This window comes from Lolium rigidum, chromosome 7 (genome assembly GCF_022539505.1).
Source record: "Lolium rigidum isolate FL_2022 chromosome 7, APGP_CSIRO_Lrig_0.1, whole genome shotgun sequence".
Lineage (NCBI taxonomy): Eukaryota > Viridiplantae > Streptophyta > Magnoliopsida > Poales > Poaceae > Lolium > Lolium rigidum.
The window spans coordinates 148,388,825-148,414,641 of NC_061514.1; the positions used below are offsets into that span (position 1 = coordinate 148,388,825).

The following is a 25,817-nucleotide window of genomic DNA, read 5'->3' on the forward strand; positions in this document are numbered from 1 at the left end:
TTGTTTAGGGAAGACTCTTGCCACCACCCCATACACCTTTAGGGACAACTTTATTACAACGCGTCTTCACATTCCATTATCACCAAATGAACTACAAGCTTCAATTATCTTGAACTTGCACTTCTCAACTTTGATGGTCATCAATACTTGATGATATCATCTCACGGGATCTATATAAGCTCCCCGTTGATGCATACCTATGGAACCCATATAGACAACATCGAATAAACCTCGGTGATCAGATGGGTATGTGAGCACGCATCCCCTGTCTGACACGTGTGTAACGCTGTTAAGTAAACGTTAATTGCAGTTCGTGGGCCCTACCCACCGCTTATCTCCCCCTTATCTCTTTCCTTCGTCTCGTTTCCCAATTCCTCTTCCCGACCTCCCGATTCCCCCAACCTCGCCCAGCCCCCGAGGCCTTGACCCGATACCGGCAGCTCATGGAGCCAAAGGACGGAGATCCAATCCAGGAGGCGGAACGACGGCTAATGCAACTCCTTTCAGGCGCGCATCCCAGACGAGAGGGGTGTGCTGGTGAGCAGCTTCCACTGGCTGGAGCCCACGGCCTGAAGGCGCTCCCCGGCGGCGTCTGCGTACCCGGCTAGTGATCCTGCGTTCCGGACGGGAGGAGCGTCGTGTTCCTCTCTTCGGCACTTTGGCAGATCCTGTCCCAAATCACGTGTCCTCGACCGGCGGACGATGAGAGGCGGTCTGTGGCGGCGCCAGGCGGCACAGGAGAAGGCTCCAGCGGACGATGAGTGGCGGTCGGTGGCGGACGCCGGCAGTCGCTGGTGGCCGGCGAGTTTCATGGCCTCGCTACTCAGGGAGGAAGTGGAGGAGTGCAGGTGCTAGTGGGCATGATTAGAGGACAACGAAGTCGGGTCAGTTTTTTAATAATACGGCAACAGGCAGAAAAGGCATTGACGCTGTGTAGTCGCCGTGAGACATAAAATGAATCTCAACGCTGATCTAACGATACTTAGGCCATGCTCATGTACCCATGTGATCACTGAATGCACTCTCTAGACAAGAGAGACACATATATAATGAGTTAGTTCATCTTTATACAAACTTCGTCGAACTTAAAATAATTTAATTTAGTGGAAGGAGTAGTACAAAAGCTTCATTCGTTAATTAATTATCGAAAAACAAACCACGAGGAGTAGCTAAGATTTGGTCGGCATGCATCTGAACCTCGAGCCATGCCTGCCGATCCTATCCTAGCCTGGCACACACCGAGCATCGTTTTGCTTTCAACGTTGCCCTACACAGGTACGACAACCAACACAAAACATCACCAGACAGCAGGTGATTTATTCTGAAACCAAACGTAGAACCGCTACTAACAAATGTAGCAGCAGCGGACACGTATGTATAGAACGCAAAAGCAGCTATCGCGCCATAGTACTTCACTTCTTGCAGACCAGCCCGGCGCTGCCCTTGCCGCTGCCGCACATTGTGTCGGCCGGCTCCTGGATCAGGCCCACCTCCCCGAGATCCTCGCCGGCGAAGCGCGCCACCTCGCAGTCCGTCCCGAAGATGTTAGACACCTGGTACTTCCCGGCGCCTCCCATCACCGGGATCTTGGCGCCCATGTCGACCCCGGCGCTGACGTAGTCGGAGCGGTAGGTCTGGCCGAGCACGCCGTGCACGTCGGCGCTGATGGAGTGGAACTTGAAGGCGACGTTGAGGTGTGCGAGGCTGTCGTCGGCGGTGAGGCCGTAGCCGTGGACCCTCGAGTCCTCCTCGGTGACCGGCACCGCGTTGGCGACGATGCGGAACCGCCCGTCGAGGCGCACCACCACGCCATTGGCCGCGCCGGTGCGGAAGACGGATAGTGCGGGCGCGGAGGCCGGGCTCCAGCTAGCTGCCGGTGCGGCGTCGAGCTCGACGGGCAGGCCGTCGAAGGTGATTGCGAGGCGGTCGACGGCGCTGTTCCAGGTGACGGTCCGCTTGACGCCGAGGTAGAGGCGGTGGCCGCCGAAGCGGATGCCGAGCGCCTGCACCCAGGTGAAGTCCCGTGCCCCCTGCTCGTTGCGCTTGCCGATGAAGTGCGCGTTGATGTGCAGGTTGGAGTCGGAGAGGAGGCAGAAGTCGGCGTCCCTGCGGCCGTGGAAGAGGAACTTGTTGCCGTCGCCGCCGACGAAGCGCGGGTCGTGGCACTCCGTGCCGCTCAGATCACAGACTGACAGACTGTGATCGCGCGGTTCCGATTCAAGCAGCGCAGCACCAAACATACAACACCATCGATCCGATCGGTCAGAAACTTAGAACTGCAAGAGGAATGCAGCGTGAAAAGTACTAGTGCTATGCGTGTTCTTACTGCAGACGAGCTTGCAGGTGAGGCAGTCCAGGTAGCAGAGGTCGCGGCAGTCGCGGGGGCACTGGCGCGCCTGGAGCGTGCACGCCGGTGGCAGGGTGTCCTGCTCCGGGTTGCTGCGGTCGTAGCAGCTCACCCAGTAGGGCGACGCGCCGGGGCTCAGGTAGACGGGTACCACGTCGCGGTCCCACATGCTGGGGCGCTCTGGCTTGCCGACCGCGGCAACGAGGAATGCGGCGGCGCAGGCGAGCACCGCCACCGCGCACGGGCGCCGGGCAGCCATCACAAATGCCTGAGGGTCTCTGGGTGAAGCATATGCGAGTGGCGCCCGCGCTGAACGCCTTCTTGCTTCCACTAAACGAGTGTCATCGGAACCACGCATGGCTTTTCAGCCTATAAAGTCAAGGGGATAACTTGGGTAGGATCCCGCTTTAGATAGGATCTATGAGATCGATTTTTTTTTGCACAAGAAACATGTTCAAATATTCTCAAAAAGAATGACAACACACATCTGTGTTATAGATGCGACACCAAAAATTTGCTGCTTCAAATTCGATCTACATTTAGAGATTCAAAAAAGATAAGTTTGGGAGTGAATAGTGTGAAATACTATTCACCCAAGGTTGACACTATTCACAACAGAATTTGTCTTTTTTGTTTCTCTAAATGTAGATAGAGTTTTGAGCTAAAACTTTTTGGTGTTCTAAATACAGATTATAGATATGTTGTAAACTTTTTTCCTGATTTTTTCGCTTTTGTAAATATGATTTTTATGAACTGATCCTATGATCTCAGCTAAGGAGCTGATCCTATACAAGTCTCCCCCAACTGCCTTCGATGGATCCATCGCTCGGCCGGATGCCCTCACCACATGAAACGATTCAAACCTTCCCATCAAGTGGCGGAGCAAGTAAACATGAAACGATTCAAACCTTCCCATCTAGTGGCGGAGTCCGGACATCAACCATGTGTAGTCAGCTTGAAATTGTGTAGTCAAACATATACATATATTTGTATGGTTTTTTAATTTTTTTTTTCATACTTTCAGCTTGTACTGCAAAAAATTATCTCGCTGTGTGCCCATGAAGTGGGATCCCATCTAAGTTCTACTTATAGTGCATTTTGCCTTTTTTGCAAATTTTTGGGATCTAGATGGGATCCCACCTGACACCTCGAATGTTAGTGTGGTAGTTTTTGTTCTTTTTTGGAAAGGGTAACCAGCCATTATTATTGCAAAGTCTTATTCACTACAACAAGAGTACACTCCAATAAGTAATTGAAAGCCAGCATTATAAAATTATATCAATCACTTGCGCATAATCCTATTATGTAAAAAATATCGATTGAAGATACCTTGTACAACCTTCTCAAGATGGTTAGAGTCTATTATAGCCCGCCCCTCCGGTTGAACTAAGGATAACATATGGGCGAACATACATGTGGATAACATGTGAGAAATTTAAAACTTATTGTTGTCAAAATAATTTAGTTGTGTATTTCTAAATAACACAACAAAGAGTGCATCCCACGAGGATTTGTGCCTTTTGGTTGTTGCTAAGACCTCCCAACTAGTTACCAAACATATTTGTAACACTCGTCGGAGGTGGGAGATTAAAGTAACAAATACCTTACACCGTAGTAAGCGTGCAAAATGGATAAGAAATAACGCTTCTTATTTCATCTTTATCACAAAAATAACTCTTCTTATTTCATCTTTATCACAAAAGTAACGCTTCTTGTTTCCATTCTACCTATGCTTAGTTAGATTTTCCTTGATTAGCAAGATACCACCAAAAAATATTCACCTTTACTAGTACCTTTAGTTTTAAAATAAAATTTTAGCGAAAGTTAAGTCTATATGGTTCATCATACTATGATACATAGATTTAACAATATGCTTCTAGCATGTAACTTCCACAAAAAACTTGCTGATGAAGTGAGGGTAATCTGTGCAGTAGTTATTATTATTGCAATTATCACAAAGATACTATACTCCAATAAGTAATTGAAAATCAACACTACAAGATTGCATCAATCACTTATGGATTGGTAATACTATTATTAGGTCAACCGTATCATTTAAGATACCCGTGCAAGCTTCCCGAGATGGTCGGAATCCATTATAGTCCACTCCTAATTTTGAAATCTGAAGTGTTCCTAAAATTGACATATAAAAGGTATTAGGGCCCTGAAGTTGTTGCCATACATTTATAGTTTGATTTTGAAATAAACTTTGAGAAAAAATAAATACTCATGATTCAGGATGACTCCCAGAAAATGCAGATGTGTATGCTGATTTATTCAACTGTCAATCTAGAAACTGGCCCATTACACTCCTACTATGACGGAAGAACAACAGTAGTAGAGATGAAATTTGTGGAGAAAAATATTAATAAATGGATGGTTGGATGGGAGGAGCTATGTCTATTGGTGGAAGGGTACCCAAAATAGATGCGTGCTTAGCAAACAGTGAAATATTATCTAGCGTGATGGAAGCTAATCTATAAGCCTAGAAACAAGGGTGGTCTCATCAAAAGTTTAAAATTAGCCTCATGTGCAAGTGGTGTTGGTAACTTGAAAATGAGGAAGGCCTTGGAAAGATTTCATGAGAATGAAATACCTGGGAGATGCAGTCATTTTTGGTGCTAGGCATAAAACAATGGATTCTACCCTCTGGACTGATATGCTGCATGTAAAAGAGTTGTACCTCGGTGGTAGAAAAATGCAGGTTGGTTATGGTGCTAAAAAATCTTCTAGATATATTACTAGCATGGCTTCACCCCACTCGAGGAGAAATAATTTACTGACTTTTTTGAGATCTGTAATGAGAAAGAGTTGACAGTTGTAGATGCTGCTAGATATATACGATGTTTCATATTTAGAAGGTTGTCACTTGGAGATCCGCAAGAACAAATGATAGGTTTTCATAAAATGGTGTGTACTAGTGTACTCATTCCTGGTGTGGGTAACCCTGAAGGACCCCTGGCGAGGCTACAAAATCTCACATTCTTCTCTCAGCCCCCTCACGAAGAAAAGAGCCTTTTTCTTATGGATATCGTTTTCTCCACTCGGGAATGGAAAGGTCCACAACCACTTCACAAAGCTCCACAAAGGAGAAGTATAGGCCTCTTCACAATATTTCATGCAGAGGTCACCATGGCACACCAAGATAACTAGGAGGTCGCCTTCCAAGAGCAACAATCTAATGATCTCTCACTCGAACAAATCGTAATGGAAAGATCAACACTATGAAGAATGCAAAGCAAGAACACCAAGGATGCTCAAATCCTTCATTCTAAAATTCCACAAAAGCAACAAATGCCAGAGAGAAATTATAGATGAAGAACAATGATTAAAGTCAACACATGACTAAGGTTTATATACAGTGAGTTTTCCTCACTTAGAGGAGGAATGTATTGGTGGGATTGTAGATCTACATATCCTCTTCCAAACACCTCAAAAGATGCAATGATCATTGGTGAGATTGGAGAATACTCAAGCTTTTGGAGGTTAACAATGGTGGCTAAATTCATGCTCAAAAGATTTTGGGAAAGAAAACCCTTTGATAGCCCCTCAAGAAAAGTGATTGTTACAAGTTTTGTTCCATCTGGTAATGAATCAGGAATTATTTCTCGCCTTCGTGCTAGGATAAGCCAGTAGCTAATATTTCGCTCGTAAGAACTGATATCAAATCCAAAAATAGTTCCGAGCATCTGATACAAATTTCATTAAAAAATCAAACTGAAAATCGTATGAAAAACATAATAACTGTTGCATATGAACTCCATTTTTTTTATGATTTTGAGCTTGTTTTGAAGATAACAACAAGATATAAAACTTTATGCAGAGAAAAATAATAATTAAAGTGAGATAAATACCAAGAGTGGTCATGTCGGAAGCCTCTCAAGATGAAGAACCGATAAAAATCTCTAAATCCAAAAATAAAATAGAAGATGCATACGAATTTCGTTTTCGATGAACTTGGACTTATTGAAAAGCTAGACACAAGCTTAAACACGTCACATGTAGAAACACCAAGAAGCAATAAAATATGAAGATGCAAAGTATGCAAATGATTGCACCCCTTATGATGATGTGATCAAGCTATTCAAGAAATCCTCTTTTAATAATGTGGCTATCTATCCTATAAATCAATTTTCCAATAAACATCTTCATACCGGTAAATGTAAAACCTAGCATGGATATACCTTTTCATTGTGTACCCCGCTTGATCTTAATGAGGCCACTTTGTGCTTCCTTCAAGCCGGAATATTGCACTTGATCATTGTTGCTTAGGGAAAACTTTTGCCCTCACCCCATACATCACTAGGGATAACTTTATTACAACACATCTTTACATTCCATTATCACCAAATGGACTGCAAGCTTCAATTATCTTGAACTTGTACTTCTCAACCTTGATGATCATCAATACTTGATGACATCATCTCACGGGATCTATATATAAGCTCCCCGTTGATGCATACCTATGAAACCCACATAGACAACACAGAGACACATATAGAGATAATGCGTTAGTTCATCTTTATACAAACTTTGTCAAACTTAAAATAGTTTAATTTAGTGCGAAAGTAGAATATGGATTATACTTAAAAGGGAAGAAGTAGTACAAAGACTTCATTGATTAATAGTTATCGAAAAAACAAACCATGAGGAGTAGCTAGCTAAGATTCGGTCGGCATGCATCTGAACCTCAAGCCATGCCTGCCGATCCTATCCTAGCCTAGCACACACCGAGCATCGTTTTGCTTTCAACGTTGCCCTACACAGGTAGTCAGGTACGACGACCAACACAAAACATCACCAGACAGCAGGTGATTTATTCTGAAACCAAACGTAGAACCGCTACTAACAAATGTAGCAGCAGCGGACACGTATGTATAGAACGCAAAAGCAGCTATCGCGGCATAGTACTTCACTTCTTGCAGACCAGCCCGGCGCTGCCCTTGCCGCTGCCGCACATGGTGTCCGCCGGCTCCTGGATCAGGCCCACCTCCCCGACATCCTCGCCGGCGAAGCGCGCCACCTCGCAGTCCGTCCCGAAGATGTTGGACACCTGGTACTTCTCAGCGCCTCCCATCACCGGGATCTTGGCGCCCATGTCGACCCCGGCGCTGACGTAGTCGGAGCGGTAGGTCTGGCCGAGCACGCCATGCACGTCGGCGCTGATGGAGTAGAACTTGAAGGCAACGTTGAGGTGCGCGAGGCTGTCGTCGGCGGTGAGGCCGTAGCCGTGGACCCTCGAGTCCTCCTCGGTGACCGGCACCGCGTTGGCGACGATGCGGAACCGCCCGTCGAGGCGCACAACCACGCCGTTGGCCGCGCCGGTGCGGAAGACGGAAAGCGCGGGCGCGGAGGCCGGGCTCCAGCTGGCTGCCGGCGCGGCGTCGAGCTCGACGGGCAGGCCGTCGAAGGTGACGGCGAGGCGGTCGACGGCGCTGTTCCAGGTGACGGTCCGCTTGACGCCGAGGTAGAGGCGGTGGCCACCGAAGCGGATGCCCAGCGCCTGCACCCAGGTGAAGTCCCGTGCCCCCTGCTCGTTGCGCTTGCCGATGAAGTGCGCGTTGATGTGCAGGTTGGAGTCGGAGAGGAGGCAGAAGTCGGCGTCCCTGCGGCCGTGGAAGAGGAACTTGTTGCCGTCGCCGCCGACGAAGCGCGGGTCGTAGCACTCCGTGCCGGTCAGATCACACACTGTTTTTTCATGCAGCAGCGCAGCAACAACAAACACACGGTCGAAGCGATCGGTCAGAAACTTGAGCTGCACAAAGGAGAATTCAGAGATGGATATGAATCGATCGGGTACTTACTGCAGACGAGCTTGCAGGTGGGGCAGTGCACGTAGCAGAGGTCGCGGCAGCCGCGGGGGCACTGGCGCGCCGTGATCCTGCAGTCAGGCTCCTTCGCCGCCGGGTTGCTCCGGTTGTAGCAGCTCACCGTGGTGAGCGGCCCGCCAGGGCTCATGTACACGCGCTGTATATCGGGGTCCGTGAGGATGGGATTGGTATCCAACGGCTTGCCGCTCGGGTCCGCCGGCTGGGCGCCGACGACGGCAACGAGGAACGCGGCGGCACAGGCGAGCAGCGCCACCGCACACGGGCGCCGGACAAACGCCATGACTGGTAGTAGCTGAGGTATGCGAGCTGGTGGAGTGAAGAGGATGCGAGTGATGATCTGGTGGTCCAAGGCGCAGAACGCCTTCTTATAGCACGCATTGCCTCTGACTAACCGAGTGTCGTCGGAGCCACGCATGGCTTTCCACCTATGAAGGCAACTGTCCTCAATGGCTCCGTCGCTCGGCCGGCTGCCCCCGCCACATGAAACGATTCCACGCTTGCCATCCCGGCCAACGCCGGCGAGGGAACGGTTGATGAAATCTGGGGCCTTGTTCTCGGCCTTGGCGTCGAGTGTCATCCGCTCTATGTTACTGGCACATGCACAGCAGAATCTGCATGGTCAGCTTGGGCAAGACAGCTCAACGACCCTGCTTATCTTTACTAAGAAACCAAGATTCGGATTTAACATGGTCACTGACAATTCCAGGAAATCAGCAAAAAAATCTAAGGATATATACGTGATCTTGAGTAGAACAAGACATGAGCAGGGTGTAATCTTCAGGGGGAAAACGTAAGCCACACCTTACAGGAACATGTTCGCATCTAGCCGTCTATGTTAAACAGAGTCCTAGTGGTTATTTTGCTTCAGGAAGCTGCTCAGTTGTGATTCGTTCCGTTACATCTGGATCAATGATGAAGTGGATCAATGATGAAGGTTAACCATAGCAGCTTCAGTACTATCCTGGTTGAGTGCATCTGCTTGGTTACTCCATTCATAAACAAAACAATCCAGACTGTCGTTAACGTACATCTGCAGAACAGAGGGACGCGATCTAGTAGTAGTAGCTCATTTCAATTCTCAAAGAGGAGGGGCGATCTAGCATAACATTCGTGGGTAATTCAAATGGTATCTTCAAGGTTTCAAGTCCATCTATTTCCACAGATTTAAATCAAATGTGCAGCTGCGTATAGGCGAACCCACTGGTTTAGCAGACACAAAATGTTGCTTTGGGGTAGAATAACACAGCGACAAATGGTTGCATGACATTGCCATAGACATGCCATAAGTTACAATTGTTTTGCAAGTCAGAAAAATTGTGCTAACGTACTAAAAGAACCACCTCTTCTTAGCTGCAGGTGCTGTGCCTTCCACTGGATCAGGAGAACTTGGCTTCTCTCTTTTCGCCATTCCATTGTTCAGCGCTTCCAATCTCTTTCTGAAGACAAAAAAACAGCAACATGATAAAAAAAATTGAAAAATGGAAATAAAGTGCATTTTGCCCTTCAAATGGTGTACTTTTGTTTGGACTAAGCATTGAAACACTTTCCTAGTCTCTAGCGGTATATGAGACACAGCTCCCAGATGCCACAAAAGGTGTATGGTATGCTACCTTACACAAATTCCCAACAAAAAAGAACAGTTGCAAGCATCACAGGAGAAATTAAATGTAATACGAACAAATGGAGAACAAAAGACAGACATTGTATTCCATCGCAAACACGCATGGGAGACACCTCCCATTTTGATATCAACATGAAAACATAATAAATGGCTTCCAGATGGAAACTGTATCTCCTAAACTGCATACTAGACAATCTTTCTTGACCATAAAGCAAATGAGAGAAGCCCTGATACCTCTGTTTGCATGTTTGCATTTACTAGTTGCATCAATCATCTAGATTTGAGTTAGGAGCTATAGACTTTAATGAAGTATGTCTTGTCAATAATAAGAAAGGTATAAGCACCGTGGCACCCTAGGTTCTCACAGTTCACTATTCATTTGTACAAACCAGGTCTTTCAATTGTTAAACAGTTACCTTGTATCGCCAAGCTGTCCATGCAAGCTCCATCGTTGGCGAAATCCTTCCATACCCTGAAGTCCACTTGCAAGAATCATACGCCTGAAATAAAATTAGAAGCTCATATGCAAGCAGAAATCAAGAAACTGCAATTGTGGGAATAAACATGCATCTAACAAAATAAATGTATCTTGGCAACAAAGAAGTGCCCATCAAATCAGAAGACTGTAAATCCATTCAGTAGGATGCGGAAGTCTGGTCACGAGGTGCTTTTACAAGTTCCTTCCTTTTGGAGAAGTAGTGCTGGCCACAAGTCAGTAAGATACGATAACAAGTGCAACTTATGGGAAGCCAGAACAAATATTTGGCATGCATAATAGGGAGGCCAAGCAAGCTCCTGCTAGCAGCCTGTTAAGCAGAACCATGCCCTATCGCAGATGTCAAAGAACACCCCTGGCTGAAGGGCTGTAACTGATCAACAAAAAAGTGATAAAACAGAAGCGTGCTGTAAGAGCTTTTTACATAACCTTTTCAAGAAAACTAAAACCCTCCATGGACTAAAGTATATTATTCAATGGCCCACAAGAATATTAGATAGATATATCTCAAAAACAGCTAGCCTCCTGCCTCCCTCTCAACAAGATAACCAATTAACCTGTGCTCGAAGCTTGCCAGCTTGCTAACTGGTTCTCCCTCACTCCATCCCTCTCACTCAACAAGCTAACCAAATAACGTCAGTTGTCTGGTACTTCATAGGTTTAAGCTCATCCTGGCTCTTTTCCTACACTAAACCTTGCTAACTGGGTCCAACAGGCAAATCGTCCAACAGTCCAAGTATGAACAAAATGGCGTTTCAGTGTGTTAGCACCAAATGACTGCAAGGCACGAAATTTAAACTAAGCATAGGAAGCTATTATGCCATCAAGTACTTATGTACATTGTCATGACAAGTTGTACAATTTAATTCTTTTATGACAATGACATAGGAAAACAAGATGTAGACAATAGACTTCCCATTTCTTTCTATGGAGATGAAAAAGGAGAAAAAATATATGAAGACTGACAATTTCCACTTTAAACATTAGAGGTACCTATAATGTTGCATTATAAAGATATCGAAGGGGCAGAAGAAATCTCCCAACATTTCTTCACTCTTTATCTAGTTGCTGATTTTTTTTCGATAAAGGATGCTTTATTACTTTAATAAGCAATTACATCCAGCCTCTGCATAACCAGGATGCACACAGCCGTTTTGTATCTAGTTGCTGATGTAGATTAGAAAAAAGCCCTGAAGGTAAGTGAATTTTACATATGTCCAGGCAATGGACCAGATTACTAGGGTTTATAAATTTCAAAGAATTTTTTTCCTTGAAGCTTAATATACAAACTTTAATACGTCTATTAACCGCTTCTAATAACTGGAGATGCTATTGTAATATATCTGCAACAAAGAGCATCAGCACTAAGGTCACCTTTCAAGCAGTGTGAGTTCTGACTGGAGTTGCGTGACCCTTTCCTTTGCTGCTTCAAGAGGCATCGACACACCCAATTTATATTCACTATCCTGGAGCCGCTCCCTTATTTCCTTATCCTATAAAAGTAAGACAGACAATGGCACACAGTTGGTTAAACAGGTAAGGGAATCAAGCTACAGCTTCAGATTGGTTAATATAACTGACCCGTTTCGCAATACATTGTTGGTATAGCACAATTTCGTCTTGACAAAATGGCTCAATATCATTGATTTGCAGGCCTGGATCACAGAAATATATTTTCTTCATACGTTTTACATATGGAAAAGGACAAACGTGTTGGGACATGAGAGCAAATAGTTACTCACACAGGAAAAGATTCTTGAGGATACCATCGCAAAGCTCAACTCCTTCGAGGACATGCGATGCAATTTCTTTCGGTACGACAGGGGAAGGCGGCCCACGCATAAGATCATCGCCGACCAGAATGGTCTCTTCCATCGTTTCTTGTTTATCGACTGTTGAAAAAGGCCCACTGACACCATGAGCAGAAGCAGCAGCCAACTAGAAACTAGATTCTAATTCCCACACAAATCAGCCAAAGGAGCATCCTTTAAGTACCCAGAGTTTTACCAACTTTCTTTTTGTTATTTAGTTCAGAAAAGAAAAACTCTGTTCAGTGTGCTGAAACACAATGTGGGTGACGCTCTCTCTTCTCTCGTTGAGCAATGAAATATCTGTACTCTGCAACTATAACCTCACTGTCCTGAGTCCTCGTTGTTAAGGTTTCTTCGTCAAAGATTAACTAGGCTCGCCTCGAAGATACCACATGCCGGAAAGGCACGCATCAAGATTTGGCACCGTAACTACTAATCAGATTAACAATCATCCTAGGCCCACACTATTGCTGAATGCTCATCCTCACTAAACCACAATATACCACAAAACCACGACAAGAATTATGAAATGGAGGGAGTAGTAGATAGGAAATGGGAGTGGAGCCAGCACACACATACCATCCATGGTGGCCTAGCAACTCTTCACGCCGGCAATAAGCCCGAAGCAGCTAATACTGATCAACTTCCTGCATCCAGCCAAACAGAAGAGAAAAGTTAGGCTCGGGTTCTTCGTACAACACAAAGCAGAAGGAATGACTACCAGAGCTGCTGCTGCGCCGCGGCGAAATGAATCAAAACACGGTGTACAGATGAACCGGCCCTCAGAGCTGCTAAGTACCTTTCCTCCTGCTCTGACCGGGTAAAACACCGTGGACCAAGCGCCGGCGATTCGTCGGCCTGTACTCCTCCACGACACCTACCGTCAAACATTCCATCAAACACCTCACGTGCAAGAACACACGGCTCCCAAATTGGGGCAAAATCGTCTCAGCCAAACCAGGGGAAACGGGAGAGGGTGCTCACCGCGTTGCCGTTGCCGCCGGTTGGATCGTCTGTCGCCGGAGCTCGTCCAATTGGTGGGTCTGCCGCTTGTCGTGGCAACCAGCGGCGCGCCGGGACACCAGAGGGAAGGAAGAAGGAAGAAGGTTTATGGCTGAGAGCCACTCGTGGGCTTTCTCCTGCATCAAGCAGACACAAAGTACCGGTTGACTGGCTTCCCGGCCCATTAACTCTAAATGGGCCTTACCTTTAGTGGACCAAGTAGCAGCCCAAAGGCCCATGATTTACTCCGCGTCGATCAGAATGGATCGACGGCTGAGAAGGCAAGTGCCGGAGCTAGGGCACGGAATCCGCCGTCCGATGGAAAATGGACGGCGCCGATCGCAGCGCGACCCGGGAGCGAGCTGTATAAATAGGCAGCTCAGCCGCGCACACGAGAACCCTTCCTCGCAGAAACCCTAGAGATCACTCGAGCTCCCCGCCGCCGCCGCCCCAGCGACCCCAGCTCTCTCCCTCGCCGATCCAAGTAATTCCTCGCTGACCCTCTCATGTTGCATCTCCTTGTTACGATCTTGTTACTCGATGTCAAATATGTATTCCTGCGAATGGTATCGATGTGCTCTTCTAGATTTTGTTTTTTGATGAAATGGATGATAGATTATAGATGGGTTTGGTTGGGTTGTTCTGCTTGCTCTAGATTTCGGGGTGTATCACGATGTTTGTTCGTTTAGTTTCGTGTTTGAGTTGCTGCAGGTAGAAATGTGTTCGTTATCTTCCTAGATCTAATACTGCGTTATGGTTCGTTTAAGATTTTATCGGCATAGCCGAGTACGCCGAGGCTGCACTGCAAGGTGTACCTTGTAAAACCACTAGATGTATAAACATGTAGCTTGGACTAGGTTAAATATTTCGTTCTGTTTACTTGTTTAGGATGTTTTACTACACATACCTCAAGACATGATTACCTAGTCTGTTATCAGTTATATGAAGTCACGTTTGCTGAGAATTGCATTACTTTTTCAGGATGAAGTACATCGCTGCGTACCTGCTTGCCTACCTCGGTGGCAACTCCTGCCCCTCTGCAGAGGACCTGACCTCCACCCTGGAGTCAGGTAATGTTGTCAGGCCCATTTTACCTAGCAGTCAAATGTTGAGAGCCTGATGAAACTTTCTGTCCTGCTGTTATATCATGATGCTACTAGTTTGTTTTTCTACTTCCATCAATCTGTTCTATGATAATGTCAAGTAAACCTTCAGTCACTATGAACTATGCTTAGTAGTAGTACACTTCAGTTTACTTGAGAGTATGGCATCTTAGTTAGACCAATGAACGTTTACATTAGGTGACATTAACCTATTGTTACATTGAAATGCAATGTTACCGAATATAACCTTTTTTGTGCAATGGTGTCATCTAATTTAAAGTTGTTCCTATGCATTGCAGTTGGTTGCGAGATTGACGCTGAGAGGCTGGAACTCTTGCTGTCCCAAGTGAAGGGCAAGGACATCACTGAGCTCTTGGCTGCTGGTAGGGAGAAGTTTGCTTCAGTTCCAAGCGGTGGTGGTGGTGCTGCAGTTGCTGCAGCTGCTCCCACCAGTGGCGGTGCTGCTCCTGCAGCTGAGTCCAAGAAGGAAGAGAAGGTCGTTGAGAAGGAAGAGAGCGATGATGTAAGAATACTGTTCTCACCTTTTTACCAACTTCATCTTGTATAATCCATCGTCAGAACTTGTGGATTTGCACTTGATATTATCCTGCCTGCACATGCCTCTAGTTTGTTGATAAAATTTCTAACTGCTTATATGCACATTTATCTGCAGGACATGGGTTTCAGCCTGTTTGACTAAGTGTTTGGCATCTCCTATCTTCAGCATCGACATTTGGCCAAGAAACTAGAGTCTATGATGTTTAGTCTTTCTTTAGCTGAGTTGTGAAACACTGGGAAGACTGTTTTGATATGTAATTCAGCCCTTGGTTGCTGGTTGATTTACTGGTGAACCATACCATTTTGCTATCCAAATTTCGTTCTTTCTCAGCTATCTACTGTCTGCTAAATTTAATTCGTACATGTTGATTGCTTTAAATGTGTTGCTGGCGAAGTTATGACGTCTAATCCTTTTCATGTTGCACGGTTGTTGAGCTGTGTTCGAGTTGCACATTAGCTGTTGGCATTTGCATGTTTCTTTGCAATATGTGAGCATTGTTGTGCTCCTAAATCTGCAGCTCACCATGGTTGTTATCTAAAAGCTCAGTTATTAACCTTTGTTCAAGTTGTACCCATGATTGCTGCATATAGTTGCTCTTCGGGAAAGTAGGTGTGGGGAAATTCAAACTGTCAATAACCATTATACTGATAATCGGTTACATTTTTGTTTGAGATATCGATGAATTTTTGTACTGCTGATAAATCTATTTTACCCATGGTATCTTGGAATTATATGCTCCCCAGGAAGAAGTCTCTTTGATCTTGATACTTTGTGATGGGAGCTCCAGGAGTATACCACCGAGTACTTACTATCTTTGATAGCTTTTTGCCTTGCAAATAGCATAGATTCAACTTCAATATATGTAGCTAACTCTCTATTGCTTTATTGCAATCCGCTCCGCGCCTTGATCTATGTACTCCACTTATGAGGGGAATGGTTTCCCCCCACGGTGATCGGACTATCGTCCTCTCCCCTCCCTCCTTCCCCTACTTCCCGCTTGTGGCTGGCCCGAACAGAAGGAAAGGATATTAAGTACTACTAGAAACTTAGAGATAGATCTTCCCCCTGCCCCCAATCATGAGGGTTCTAAGATAGATATTCTACTCCACCGAATCGTAAGGCGAAGGCTTATCTACCCCAACCCCAATCAAGGGGCTCCAACAAAGAAAAGAATAAACCCCTAATCTCATGTAGTGCTGATCTACCCCAACCCCTATCAAGGGGCTCTAACAAAGATATACTCCAACCTGGCTCCCCTTCCGACTTGCTTCCGAAAGCAGAACAGAAACTACTAACTACCTCCTCGAACTAGAGCTCAAGAAATGGAAATTGAAAACAAAATAACCTGAAAGGTTTGCCTCTCTCCGTTAATAACTCTTCCGCTCCCGAGCCTACCCTCCGTTCAAGCTGTCCTCTTCTCTTTACGATGAGATAGACCCCTCGCTTCAATTCCTCTTGCAGATCCTTGGGCAAATGTGTTGTTATATTTCGGCTCTGGCCTCTCTAGATGAACTTTGTTCTATATGTCGTCCCAGGGCCATGGCACCTGTATCGCACCCATTACGTCCACTAATTTTCATGAGAACTTGATACAAATTTGACTATTCCTATCTTCCACTTCATCTACTGCCGAAGTGAGAACATATCAAATTTGCAGTTCTTGATGTAGAGTTGTTTCTTTATCATTTCTTGACATTATGTGTGTGCACAAACCATTTACATTTTCACTCGTTCATAACTGAATTAGGGAAGCAAATGAACGGCGCTGTGCTAGGATAGCTAAAGGCGCCTGTACATAAATTAACACTAGTGAAAATGAGTCACTAGCAATAAGAATGGTGTAAAGATGATTTGCATGTAGTAATTGCATAGTCGTCCAGACAATAAATAGTCCCAAATTCCATTTTAAGTGTTACACATCTATGGAAGGTACATAATTTGATTTGGTTTAGTTGTGAGTAGTGCCCGGGTTGATTTTTTTACAACCTTACAGTACAATAAAGTCAACTAAGTTGATCTATTTAGCTAAATTTGACCAACAATAACCATTTTTGTACTTTTAGAGGGTACACAAATGTTATATAGAGCTTAATGCATTTGTATATAACTTGGTGGTCAGACTTGGTAAGGTGACTAGAATCAATAGTCACATTAGCACCATTTATGCAATACCATAGTTGATATGAAATGTTGCAATTTTTCAATTTATAACACAAGAGGAAGAATCGGGCGGATTTTGATACTAGGGGAACTACTCTCGGAGAGACTGCCAATTGTAAGGCATAAAGCAACACGAGTATTCTAAATGCCAAAAGAGTTATTAGCTATATTCATGCAACAAATTGTATTGTTATTCAAATGCAAAACGTCTTCTCCATGCAAAATAGGGCTTTATTGGCATTGAATCACCTGAGAAGCAAAAATAAGCCCGGCAACAAAAAATTTGCACAATTTCAGTCACCACTCTAGGGCTTTTCTTACCGTATCAAAAGTACATGTGCGGAAGTAAAGCGTAGTTGTTCAACTGCTGGCCATTTCCTCCTTTAAGTGAAATTGGCTCCAGCCTTTTGAGTTTTTTACTTCTAAATATTAATAGCTCTTTCCATCAGTAACAGTTTTTTTCTATTACATCTTCCCAATCAAAGGTTCCAGCCAAACATCTTCCCTTGCCAAGAGCAGACCCCGAGGTTGTTGCTAATTTGCTATGCTAATGTCAGGACCGTCTGCTTCGATTTTTGTTGAAAATGTTATCTTAATACACAACTCTTTTTTGGTTGTATATCATGTGGTATTGACCTCCTGTTTAGTCAAGTAAATGTTAAGTTCAGTTCTAGAATGTATTTTCCTTAATGTTCTGATCTTATCTGACTTATGTTGCCTTTACGTAGGTCAAATGACACCTGGGCAACCTTTTTTAGTTAAAACAACTGCTGTGGAACAGGACAATTTGATGTTCAGGTCAGCTGATGCTATTTTGATACTGTTTATATAAAAAAAAATTTGTGTGATGTACTTCTCAACTGCTCATTGTTTGAACAGTTTATCTAGAAAGAATAGTGTATTGATTGAAATGTGCTATATGAAACTTGCACAAGATAACTACTCCATGCAGCTAGAACATGTATGTCTTTTTTTTGCGGCTAAAAGAGGATATATTAAGCACTAGGGAGTAGGGATTACAACGAGATCATGATGAATGGCCTGTCTAACACATTCAGAACCCGAGCCATGTCACACTATAATGCAAGCTTTTGCCCTTACAAAGTTTGCTAGGCAGTGACTAACCCTATTCTAACGATCTGCTTTTACAAGAATATTTCTATGACCACTAAGCAAGAATTTAATAGCTGAAATCACAAAAGCAAAAGGAGATCTGTCTTGCTCCTTACCCGACACCGCTGCAATCAAACTTCAATTGGTTTGGTACTTAGTTGTAAGGCTAGCTTAATGCCTTCCTCAGACGCTCGGGCTTCAGACTCAAAGGGATCATCACACCCGATGAGCTGGCCTGGCCGTGTTCATCACGTAGCACTATACCAGCACCTGCAGTGCTATCTGAAACTTTAACTGAATCATCTATGTTTAGTTTAACCTAGCCAGGCCGAGGTTTAAGTCAACACTTATCAGGTGGTTTATTCAGTTCCACCACCTCCTCTCAAGCAACATTACATAAGTTTTTCTTCGCTTTCACAATATTATCTGTCGAAAATTGCGTTATATTCCTTAAAATATTCATATACCCGCAAAGGAAGCGCTTAGAACCCTCAATTGGTGCCAGGGGTTTTGCATGAGTGACTTCATTGAGGCCATACCAGGCGCGCCAAATGACCAACAGAAAAGCATCAATCTCTTATTCAGGGATCACTGATAGAACAGATTGAAACCAAGAATCTGACTGAATTTGGATGTCAGACGGTAGCTTCGAGACTTCCCACATTGCTCCTCAACGTGAATAGGCATGTGGACATCGGAACAGAGCATGTGACGTGTCTTTTCTTTCACGATCACAGATTTTACAAAAGCCAGAAACTTTCATACCTTGGCGCTTCTTATTATCTTCTGTAACAAGCGCATTTTGTGCTACGTTCTACGCGAAAACCTTCACATTGGAGGAACTGAAGCCTTCCATATTCTGGACCAGAAGATATCACTACCCTCTGCATTAGAACATGTATGTCTTTGTAGTTAACTAGCATTTGGGACCATGCTTTGGCCATGTATTCTGTATGATATTTCTAAGATATTTACAAGGTTCTCTCTTTTGTCAATATGTTAATATTTGTTGTTTGTTAAGCAACTGCTATTGAATTTGTACGGAACCATATCCTTATGCTCTGAATGTTTTTTCCGTCACTTTCAGGATTGGAAGTATGTATCTCTTATACTTTGACTTGAAAATGACCCTTTGGTAGTTTAGTCATATCAAGTCGTGAATCCATAAGTTGAATATTTTGTTCCTATAAATTAAGCAGGACAACAATATTTAGTGTAAAAGGTGATTAGGGATCAAGATGTTGAATTTTCATCGACCCATTGTTGGTCAAAGGAATATATTATCCTACAGCTCATGGAACGGTAGACAGATCACATTGATGTCGGAAAACTGGCACCTGTCTGAAACTCAACCTTGTAGCCTGGTTCCGGTAGAAGTGCGTGGTGTTGACAACATTGACAGTGGCAAAAATTGGCTCCTTATGCTTGCCGATGGTGTATGTAATCTTCTCCATCCCTAAGACCTTATGCCTATTGGTCTTGTCAGGCAGTATGTGTTGTGGGTATACTTCATAGGTGTACCATCGACAGTGCTCAGATCCGGCAAGCCTGGGTGGCCCACAGACGGTGATGAGGCATGTGGCCCATCGGGCGGCCCAGTTGCTTGTTGATCATGAAGGAAGAAGTCCAGCCCGGGATCGGCGGGCCGGATCCGTACCGACATAGGAGTAACCCGGATCCATGGAAGCCCATGAGGAACCCGGATCCAGTACGACGTATATGGAAGGCGGATCCGTGACGTGCACGGCAAGATATTGTACCGTATTTAGGCTGTCACGTAATCCGGCTAGGACTCTCCATGTAAACCCTAGATCCGTGCGCCTTTATAAGCCGGATCCCGGGAGCCCTAGAGCTACAACCACAACTCATTGTAACAACGCGAAAGCGCCCGGATAATTCCGGACAAGCAGCGGTAGGCCCCGTCATCGTGCGGGTGTTCCGAAGCTGGGTAACTCGCGTACCACCGTCCCGTGTGCACTCCGCCCTATGGCCCCTACTTCTTCTCCCCCTCGTGAGGATCCCTCCTCCGAGGTACCGTCGATTAGGCAACGGCAGTTGGCGCCCACCGTGGGGCCTGCGGCGTCTGGAGGCCGGAACCGGGAGGGTTCCGCCATGGGAAGCTACGACGACACCATCGGCCGTGGGGCGTGTCCTTTACGCCGGAAATCTGCCGATCGTCCCTCCGGATGAGTGTTGGATTCCGGCTAAAACCGACCCCATCAAGCTCTCCATCGTCCCGGTTGGCGGCATACACATCTTCATCGGGGAAACCGTCGATTCCGACGGAAACCCACCGGTAAGAAGCGCCGACGCGACCGCCGGCGAGCGGGACGCGAGCCGCGAAGATCCGATCTCGAGACGCCGGAACTTCCTAGCGAAGATTCCGCCTTAGATCCGGAAAAATCAAAGCCCACCCAATCCGCCCCCGAGCAGGAAACAAAGGTGGAAGACCAATGCGGATCCGCCCGGGTCTCCCGAGTGTTAGAGAAGCAAAGGTGTCACTTCGTACACTTCTTGGCCCATACCGCCGGAACCGCCCCGCATGAAGTCGGAGCTGGTCCCGAGCAGGAAGAGGCACCGGAAAACAACGCGATCCGGATCGAGGCTCAGCCTGTCGGAGAAAGCGAAGCTCCGGTCGAAGAGTCGATCTTGGGCAATCCGAGCCCAATTTCCGGAGACACTCCGTCCATGGAATCCGATGACTTCGTGCGCAAGTTGGAGGAGTATGGTCTCGGCGATCAGCCTGAAGTCAACTCCGCCCAGCCGAAGCGGGTTCTCGCAACGGTAGCGGCCTGGGACAAACCGGATCCGGAGACCAAGTTAGCCAATCCGAGCCATCCCAACAAGGATCTCCAATGTCTCGGGTGCGACCCCAAAGGGATTCTCCTTCGGAGGAAATCCCGTCGGCGAAGAGGTGGCCGCGCGAGCGATCCTTAACACACCTATAACTCCGGGCCACGCCGCAGATCTGGAGGCTCTAGAGACCGCCAGAAAGGAGATGCTGGCCACAACCAAGAGGCTCGCCGACGCCGAAGCTGCACTAAAGATAGGAAGGGCAGATCATGCAGCCTGGCTGGAAAACTTCGACAGACAGGACCGCGAGATTACTAACACACTCGAGCACGTCAAGAGCATGAGGGCTGAGTGGGAAGTAAAGATGACCTACGCGCAGGCGGAGGCGGATCGGATTGTCAGAGAAGCAATTCCGCCTCGCAGGATAGCCTTCAACACGCCCGCAGTTCACCGACCGGCTGGAAACTCCAAAGGACAACATGCTGAAAGCAGCGGAATTGCTGAAGAAGAAAGACGAAGAAGTTGATATCAACCATCTCCGCACACTTGTCGCTTCAGCAATGCAGCAGCAGAGCAAGGCAGATACTTCGCGCAGGTTGGAATCCAATCCGGATAACTGTGCATCCACCGCGCAGAAGGACGCCCACGCCGATCGGCATCCCGATGATGAATCACACACCGGATCCTCAGAGCGCAGAAGGAGGGCCAGGGAACACCCAAATCCGATCCCCGTCCCGTCACAGACGCCTCCGTCGGATCCAAGAAAGGGAAAGGATGCGATGTATTCCGGACGAGACAGATACCGCAACCCCTCTCCTCCGCCCAACGGTTACCCGCGACCCCCTCGCCGCCGTAGTCCAGCCGGAAACACCAGGCCCATAGGGCACGGTGCAATTGTTATCCGCGACAACGTGCTGCCAAGAAACAGAAACAGGGAGCGCTCGCCGGAACCTCGCCGGAACCAGAACAATGTTCGTGAGCCCGAGCATAGGAGGAGTCGGAATGAAGACCGGGGCCCAGAACCTCGCCGGAACCGCGATCCCGAACCTCGTAGGAGCCGCGACCCGCAGCCTCGTCGGAGCCGTGACCCGGAGCCCCGCCGGCATGACCCGGGGCAGCCGGCGCCAAGGCGAAGGCAGCCACGGGAGCCGAGTCAGCACCAGGAAGGTCGCGGAGATTCAGATGGCGGAAGCAAGAAGTCAAACCGCCCACCTCGCAGGTCTCCCTCACCACCACCTAGCGGTGGCGGCGGAGGTGGAGACGGAGGCAATGGCCGGAGATCTCGCTCTCGCTCAAAGTCTCCCCGCCACGGCTCACGCGACGCACGGGACCGCCTTAACGAGTACAGAACTGACTACATTGGTCCGAAGTGCTTTGGCGAGAATGATTCGAGAGGAACCAAAGCCAAGGAGCTCCCTCAAGCTACCCGGAAATCCGAAGCATTATGATGGCACCGAAAGGCCGGATACCTGGATTGAGGACTACTACAATGCGAGTAACCTTCGCCGGAGGAACCCCTAACATCGCCGCCGCATGCTCCGGTTGTACCTTGTAGGACCAGCCCGGATCCGGCTCGGCGACCTCGAGAAGAACTCCATCTTTTCGTCGGTTCGACCCGAAGACCGCTTTTGAGAAACACTTCGAGGGCACCTACAAAAGACCTGCCACAACAAGCGACTTACAAGCTTGTATCCAGAAGAAGGGAGAAACCTCAAGAAACTTCCTCACACGATGGTTGGCATGCAGGAACGAGTGCGAAAACGTCGATCACACCACTGCCATGTACGCCTTTATTGGTGGACTGCGGAGAGGAGGATTGCTGAGGCATAAGCTTACATGTTTGGCTAACGCCAACAAACTGACTTTGGATGAGATGATCTCCATTGCCAGTGATCACACTGCCGCCGATGACGACGCAGGCGGTGATATCGCAGCTACAGCAATCCCCCTGCACCAGCAAAAGAAGAACCGTGATAACGGTAACAACAGCGGCCACAAGCGCAAAAACCCTGATGACCAGAAGAGTGGCGGATCCGAGATGGTCGCCATGGCGTTCCAACGCGGAGGTTCGGGAGGCGGAAGAGGACGCGGCCGTGGAGGCGGAGCCGGCAGGGGTCAGCAGCATGGCACTGAGGTCACCGCTGGCGGATCCCGCGCTCCGCAAACCTACGAGGAGTACAGAGACATGCCCTGCCTGGCCCACTTGGATCCGGCTACAGGGAAGTCCACTCACACCAACCGCAACTGCAAGTGGGTCAACGACCTCAAGAATGACCCGGAGGCAGGATACAAACGAGCCCGGAAGCACCGCCCACGCGGCAAAGGAGGCAAGGGCAAGAACAAGGACAAGGAGGAGGACAGTTCCGAGGCGATGGACGAGGATGATAACTCGCCGGATCCCAAAGCCGGAACCGCAGGAAAATCCAACCCCTTCGAGAAGAAGAGCGTGGGGGCTTACCACACCTTCCTCGGAACCCCCACAGTCCGCGCTGCAAAATCAGCTACCCGGTTCCTGAACGCCACAGTTCCGGCTGTGCCGCAGTATGTCAGGTGGTCGGAAGTTCCGTGCACATTTGACAGGGCGGATCATCCCGCCTCTGTGCCAAAAGAATATTACGCCTTGGTTGTGAGTCCCCGCATAGACGGGTATGACTTCTCCAAATGCCTCATGGATGGTGGAGCCAGCTTGAACATCATGTATCCGGAGACTCGGAGCGGATGAACCTCACCAAGGAACAGCTCAAACACAGCACAACTGAGTTTCACGGCGTGGTTCCGGGTAAGAAGGCGAACTCCCTCGGCAGCATCACACTTCCCGTGGCCTTCGGCGATGTTCATAATTTCCGCGAAGAGAAGATCACGTTCGAAGTTGTGCCCTTCAAGAGCTCCTACCATGTCATCTTCGGCAGGCCCACCTACCACAAGTTCCACGCAAGGGCGTGCTATATCTACAACAAGCTCAAGATGCCGGGTCCCAACGGTATGATCACCATAACCGGAGACTATAAGAAGGCTCATGAGTGCGAGTTGGGCGAAGCCGCCTTCGCAGAGTCTGTCATATCCGGAGAAGAGCTAAAAGGCTACAGGGCCGCGGTGGATCCGGCCGAGATGCGGACCACCAAGAAGCGGATCTCCGAGCAGAAAACCTCCTTCAAGCCCGCGATAGAAACTAAGAAGCATGACCTTATTCCGGGTGACTCTTCCAAGCAGGTTTCAGTCGGGGCAAACATGGACCCCAAATAGGAAAGCGCGCTCGTCGAGTTCCTCCGCGCTAACATGGATATCTTCGCATGGCAACCTTCTGACATGTCCGGAGTACCTAGGGAACTCGCCGAGCACTACCTCAACATAAATCCGGGGGCTAAACCGGTGAAGCAAGCTATGCGACGCTTTGGAGATAAGAAGCGCCGCGCCATAGGAATGGAACTAGCAAAGTTACTAGAAGCGAGGTTTTGTAGTAGAAGTTATCCACACCGATTGGGTCGCGAATCCCGTCCTTGTACCCAAAAAGAACACCTGAAATACTAAGAATGTGCATCGATTACTCGGCTTGAACAAACATTGCCCGAAGGATCCGTTCCCCCTGCCGCGCATTGACCAAGTCATTGATTCGACGGCGGGGCGGAACTTCGTGTTTTCTTGATGCGTATTCCGGGTACCATCAGATCCGGATGAAGGAATCCGACCAAAAGGCGACTTCATTCATTACCCCGTTTGGTACTTACTGCTATGTTACTATGCCCTTTGGTTTGAAAAACGCAGGTGCTACTTACCAACGTACGATGCAGCGGTGCCTGAAGGACCAGATAGGCCGGAACGTGCACGCTTACGTCGACGACATCGCGGTCATGACCCGGAAAGGATCCGACTTGATCAGCGACCTCACGAAACCTTCGACAACCTCCGCAGGTACAAGATGATGTTGAATCCGCTGAAGTGCGTCTTTGGCGTGCCAGCCGGAAAACTTCTTGGCTTCATAGTCTCTCACAGAGGCATTGAGGTGAACCCGGAAAAGATCAAGGCAATCCTGTGCATCAAATGACCAACTTGTCTCAAAGATGTGCAACGGCTAACTGGTTGCGTTGCAGCAATCAGCAGGTTTGTTAGCCGTCTTGGCGAGAAGGCGCTACCTCTGCACTAAGCTCGTTGAAGAAAACGAGACAAATTTGTGCCGGGACGACGCAGCCGACGCAGCTCTTCGTGGGTTGAAGGAAATACTTACCTCCCCACCTATCTTGGCAGCCCCGGTAGAGTCGAGCCAATGCTCCTTTATCCGGCGGCCACCAACAAGGTCGTCGGCCTCGTCATCGTGGTGGAGCGAAAGGAAGAAGGTCATGAATATGACGTCCAAAGACCTGTCTACTACATAAGCGAGGTGCCGACGGAGTCAAAGCAAAGATACCCTCACTTTCGAAGCTAGCTTATGGAGTATTCCTAGGCAGCCGGAAGTTGAGACACTACTTTCAAGAGCACCCGATAACGAGTTGTGAGCAAAGCTCCGCTGTCAACAATTCTCAACAACGCCGACGCAACGAGACGAACAGCTAAGTGGGGCATCGAATTATCCGCCTTCGACATCGCTTACAAGCCAAGGACTGCGGTCAAATCCCAAGTCTTGGCAGATTTCGTTGCAGATTGGACGAAGCTCCGGATGCAAGTCCGGAGCCGGAACCGGAAACATGGGTCATGCACTTCGACGGATCCAAGCAGCATCAAGGCTCGGGAGCCGGAGTCACCCCGAAGTCCCCTACCGGAGAAGAACTGCGAGTATGTTCCGCATATCCACTTCGAAGCTACAAATAACATGGCGGAATACGAGGCTCTATTACACGGACTCGCGCATCGCTAAGGAACTAGGGATCAAGCACATCATTTGCTGCGGAGATTCCGACCCGGTGGCACAGCAAGTAGCCGGAACTCGGAACGCCGGAAATTCCGTCATGGCGGCCTACGGAGACGAAGTTGACGAGATCGCCAAGAG

The 25,817-nt window shown here is 47.6% G+C and overlaps 4 protein-coding genes across 4 annotated transcripts; 1 reads left to right on the forward strand and 3 right to left on the reverse strand.

Annotated features, from left to right (window-relative positions):
- Positions 1-1,412: 1,412 nt before the first annotated feature.
- LOC124670595 lies at positions 1,413-2,606 on the reverse strand. The gene is made up of 2 exons (XM_047207079.1): positions 2,327-2,606; positions 1,413-2,188 (listed from the first exon to the last, which is right to left on the reverse strand). The coding sequence occupies exons 1-2, from the start codon at positions 2,604-2,606 to the stop codon at positions 1,413-1,415; spliced, it is 1,056 nt and encodes a 351-aa protein (XP_047063035.1).
- Positions 2,607-7,259: 4,653 nt separating this feature from the next.
- On the reverse strand, positions 7,260-8,458 carry LOC124670766. Its single transcript, XM_047207240.1, has 2 exons — positions 8,152-8,458; positions 7,260-8,035 (listed from the first exon to the last, which is right to left on the reverse strand). The coding sequence occupies exons 1-2, from the start codon at positions 8,456-8,458 to the stop codon at positions 7,260-7,262; spliced, it is 1,083 nt and encodes a 360-aa protein (XP_047063196.1).
- An 817-nt stretch (positions 8,459-9,275) lies between these two features.
- LOC124678208 lies at positions 9,276-13,219 on the reverse strand. Its single transcript, XM_047214126.1, has 8 exons — positions 13,091-13,219; positions 12,906-12,983; positions 12,686-12,753; positions 12,038-12,187; positions 11,877-11,950; positions 11,670-11,788; positions 10,216-10,299; positions 9,276-9,614 (listed from the first exon to the last, which is right to left on the reverse strand). Exons 3-8 carry the CDS (start codon positions 12,690-12,692, stop codon positions 9,506-9,508), a joined length of 543 nt encoding a protein of 180 aa, XP_047070082.1. The 5' UTR covers positions 12,693-12,753; positions 12,906-12,983; positions 13,091-13,219; the 3' UTR covers positions 9,276-9,505.
- A 300-nt stretch (positions 13,220-13,519) lies between these two features.
- LOC124674679 (60S acidic ribosomal protein P2A-like) lies at positions 13,520-15,103 on the forward strand. The gene is made up of 4 exons (XM_047210726.1): positions 13,520-13,592; positions 14,090-14,178; positions 14,511-14,734; positions 14,885-15,103. The coding sequence occupies exons 2-4, from the start codon at positions 14,091-14,093 to the stop codon at positions 14,909-14,911; spliced, it is 339 nt and encodes a 112-aa protein (XP_047066682.1). The 5' UTR covers positions 13,520-13,592; position 14,090; the 3' UTR covers positions 14,912-15,103.
- The last annotated feature ends 10,714 nt before the right edge of the window (positions 15,104-25,817 follow it).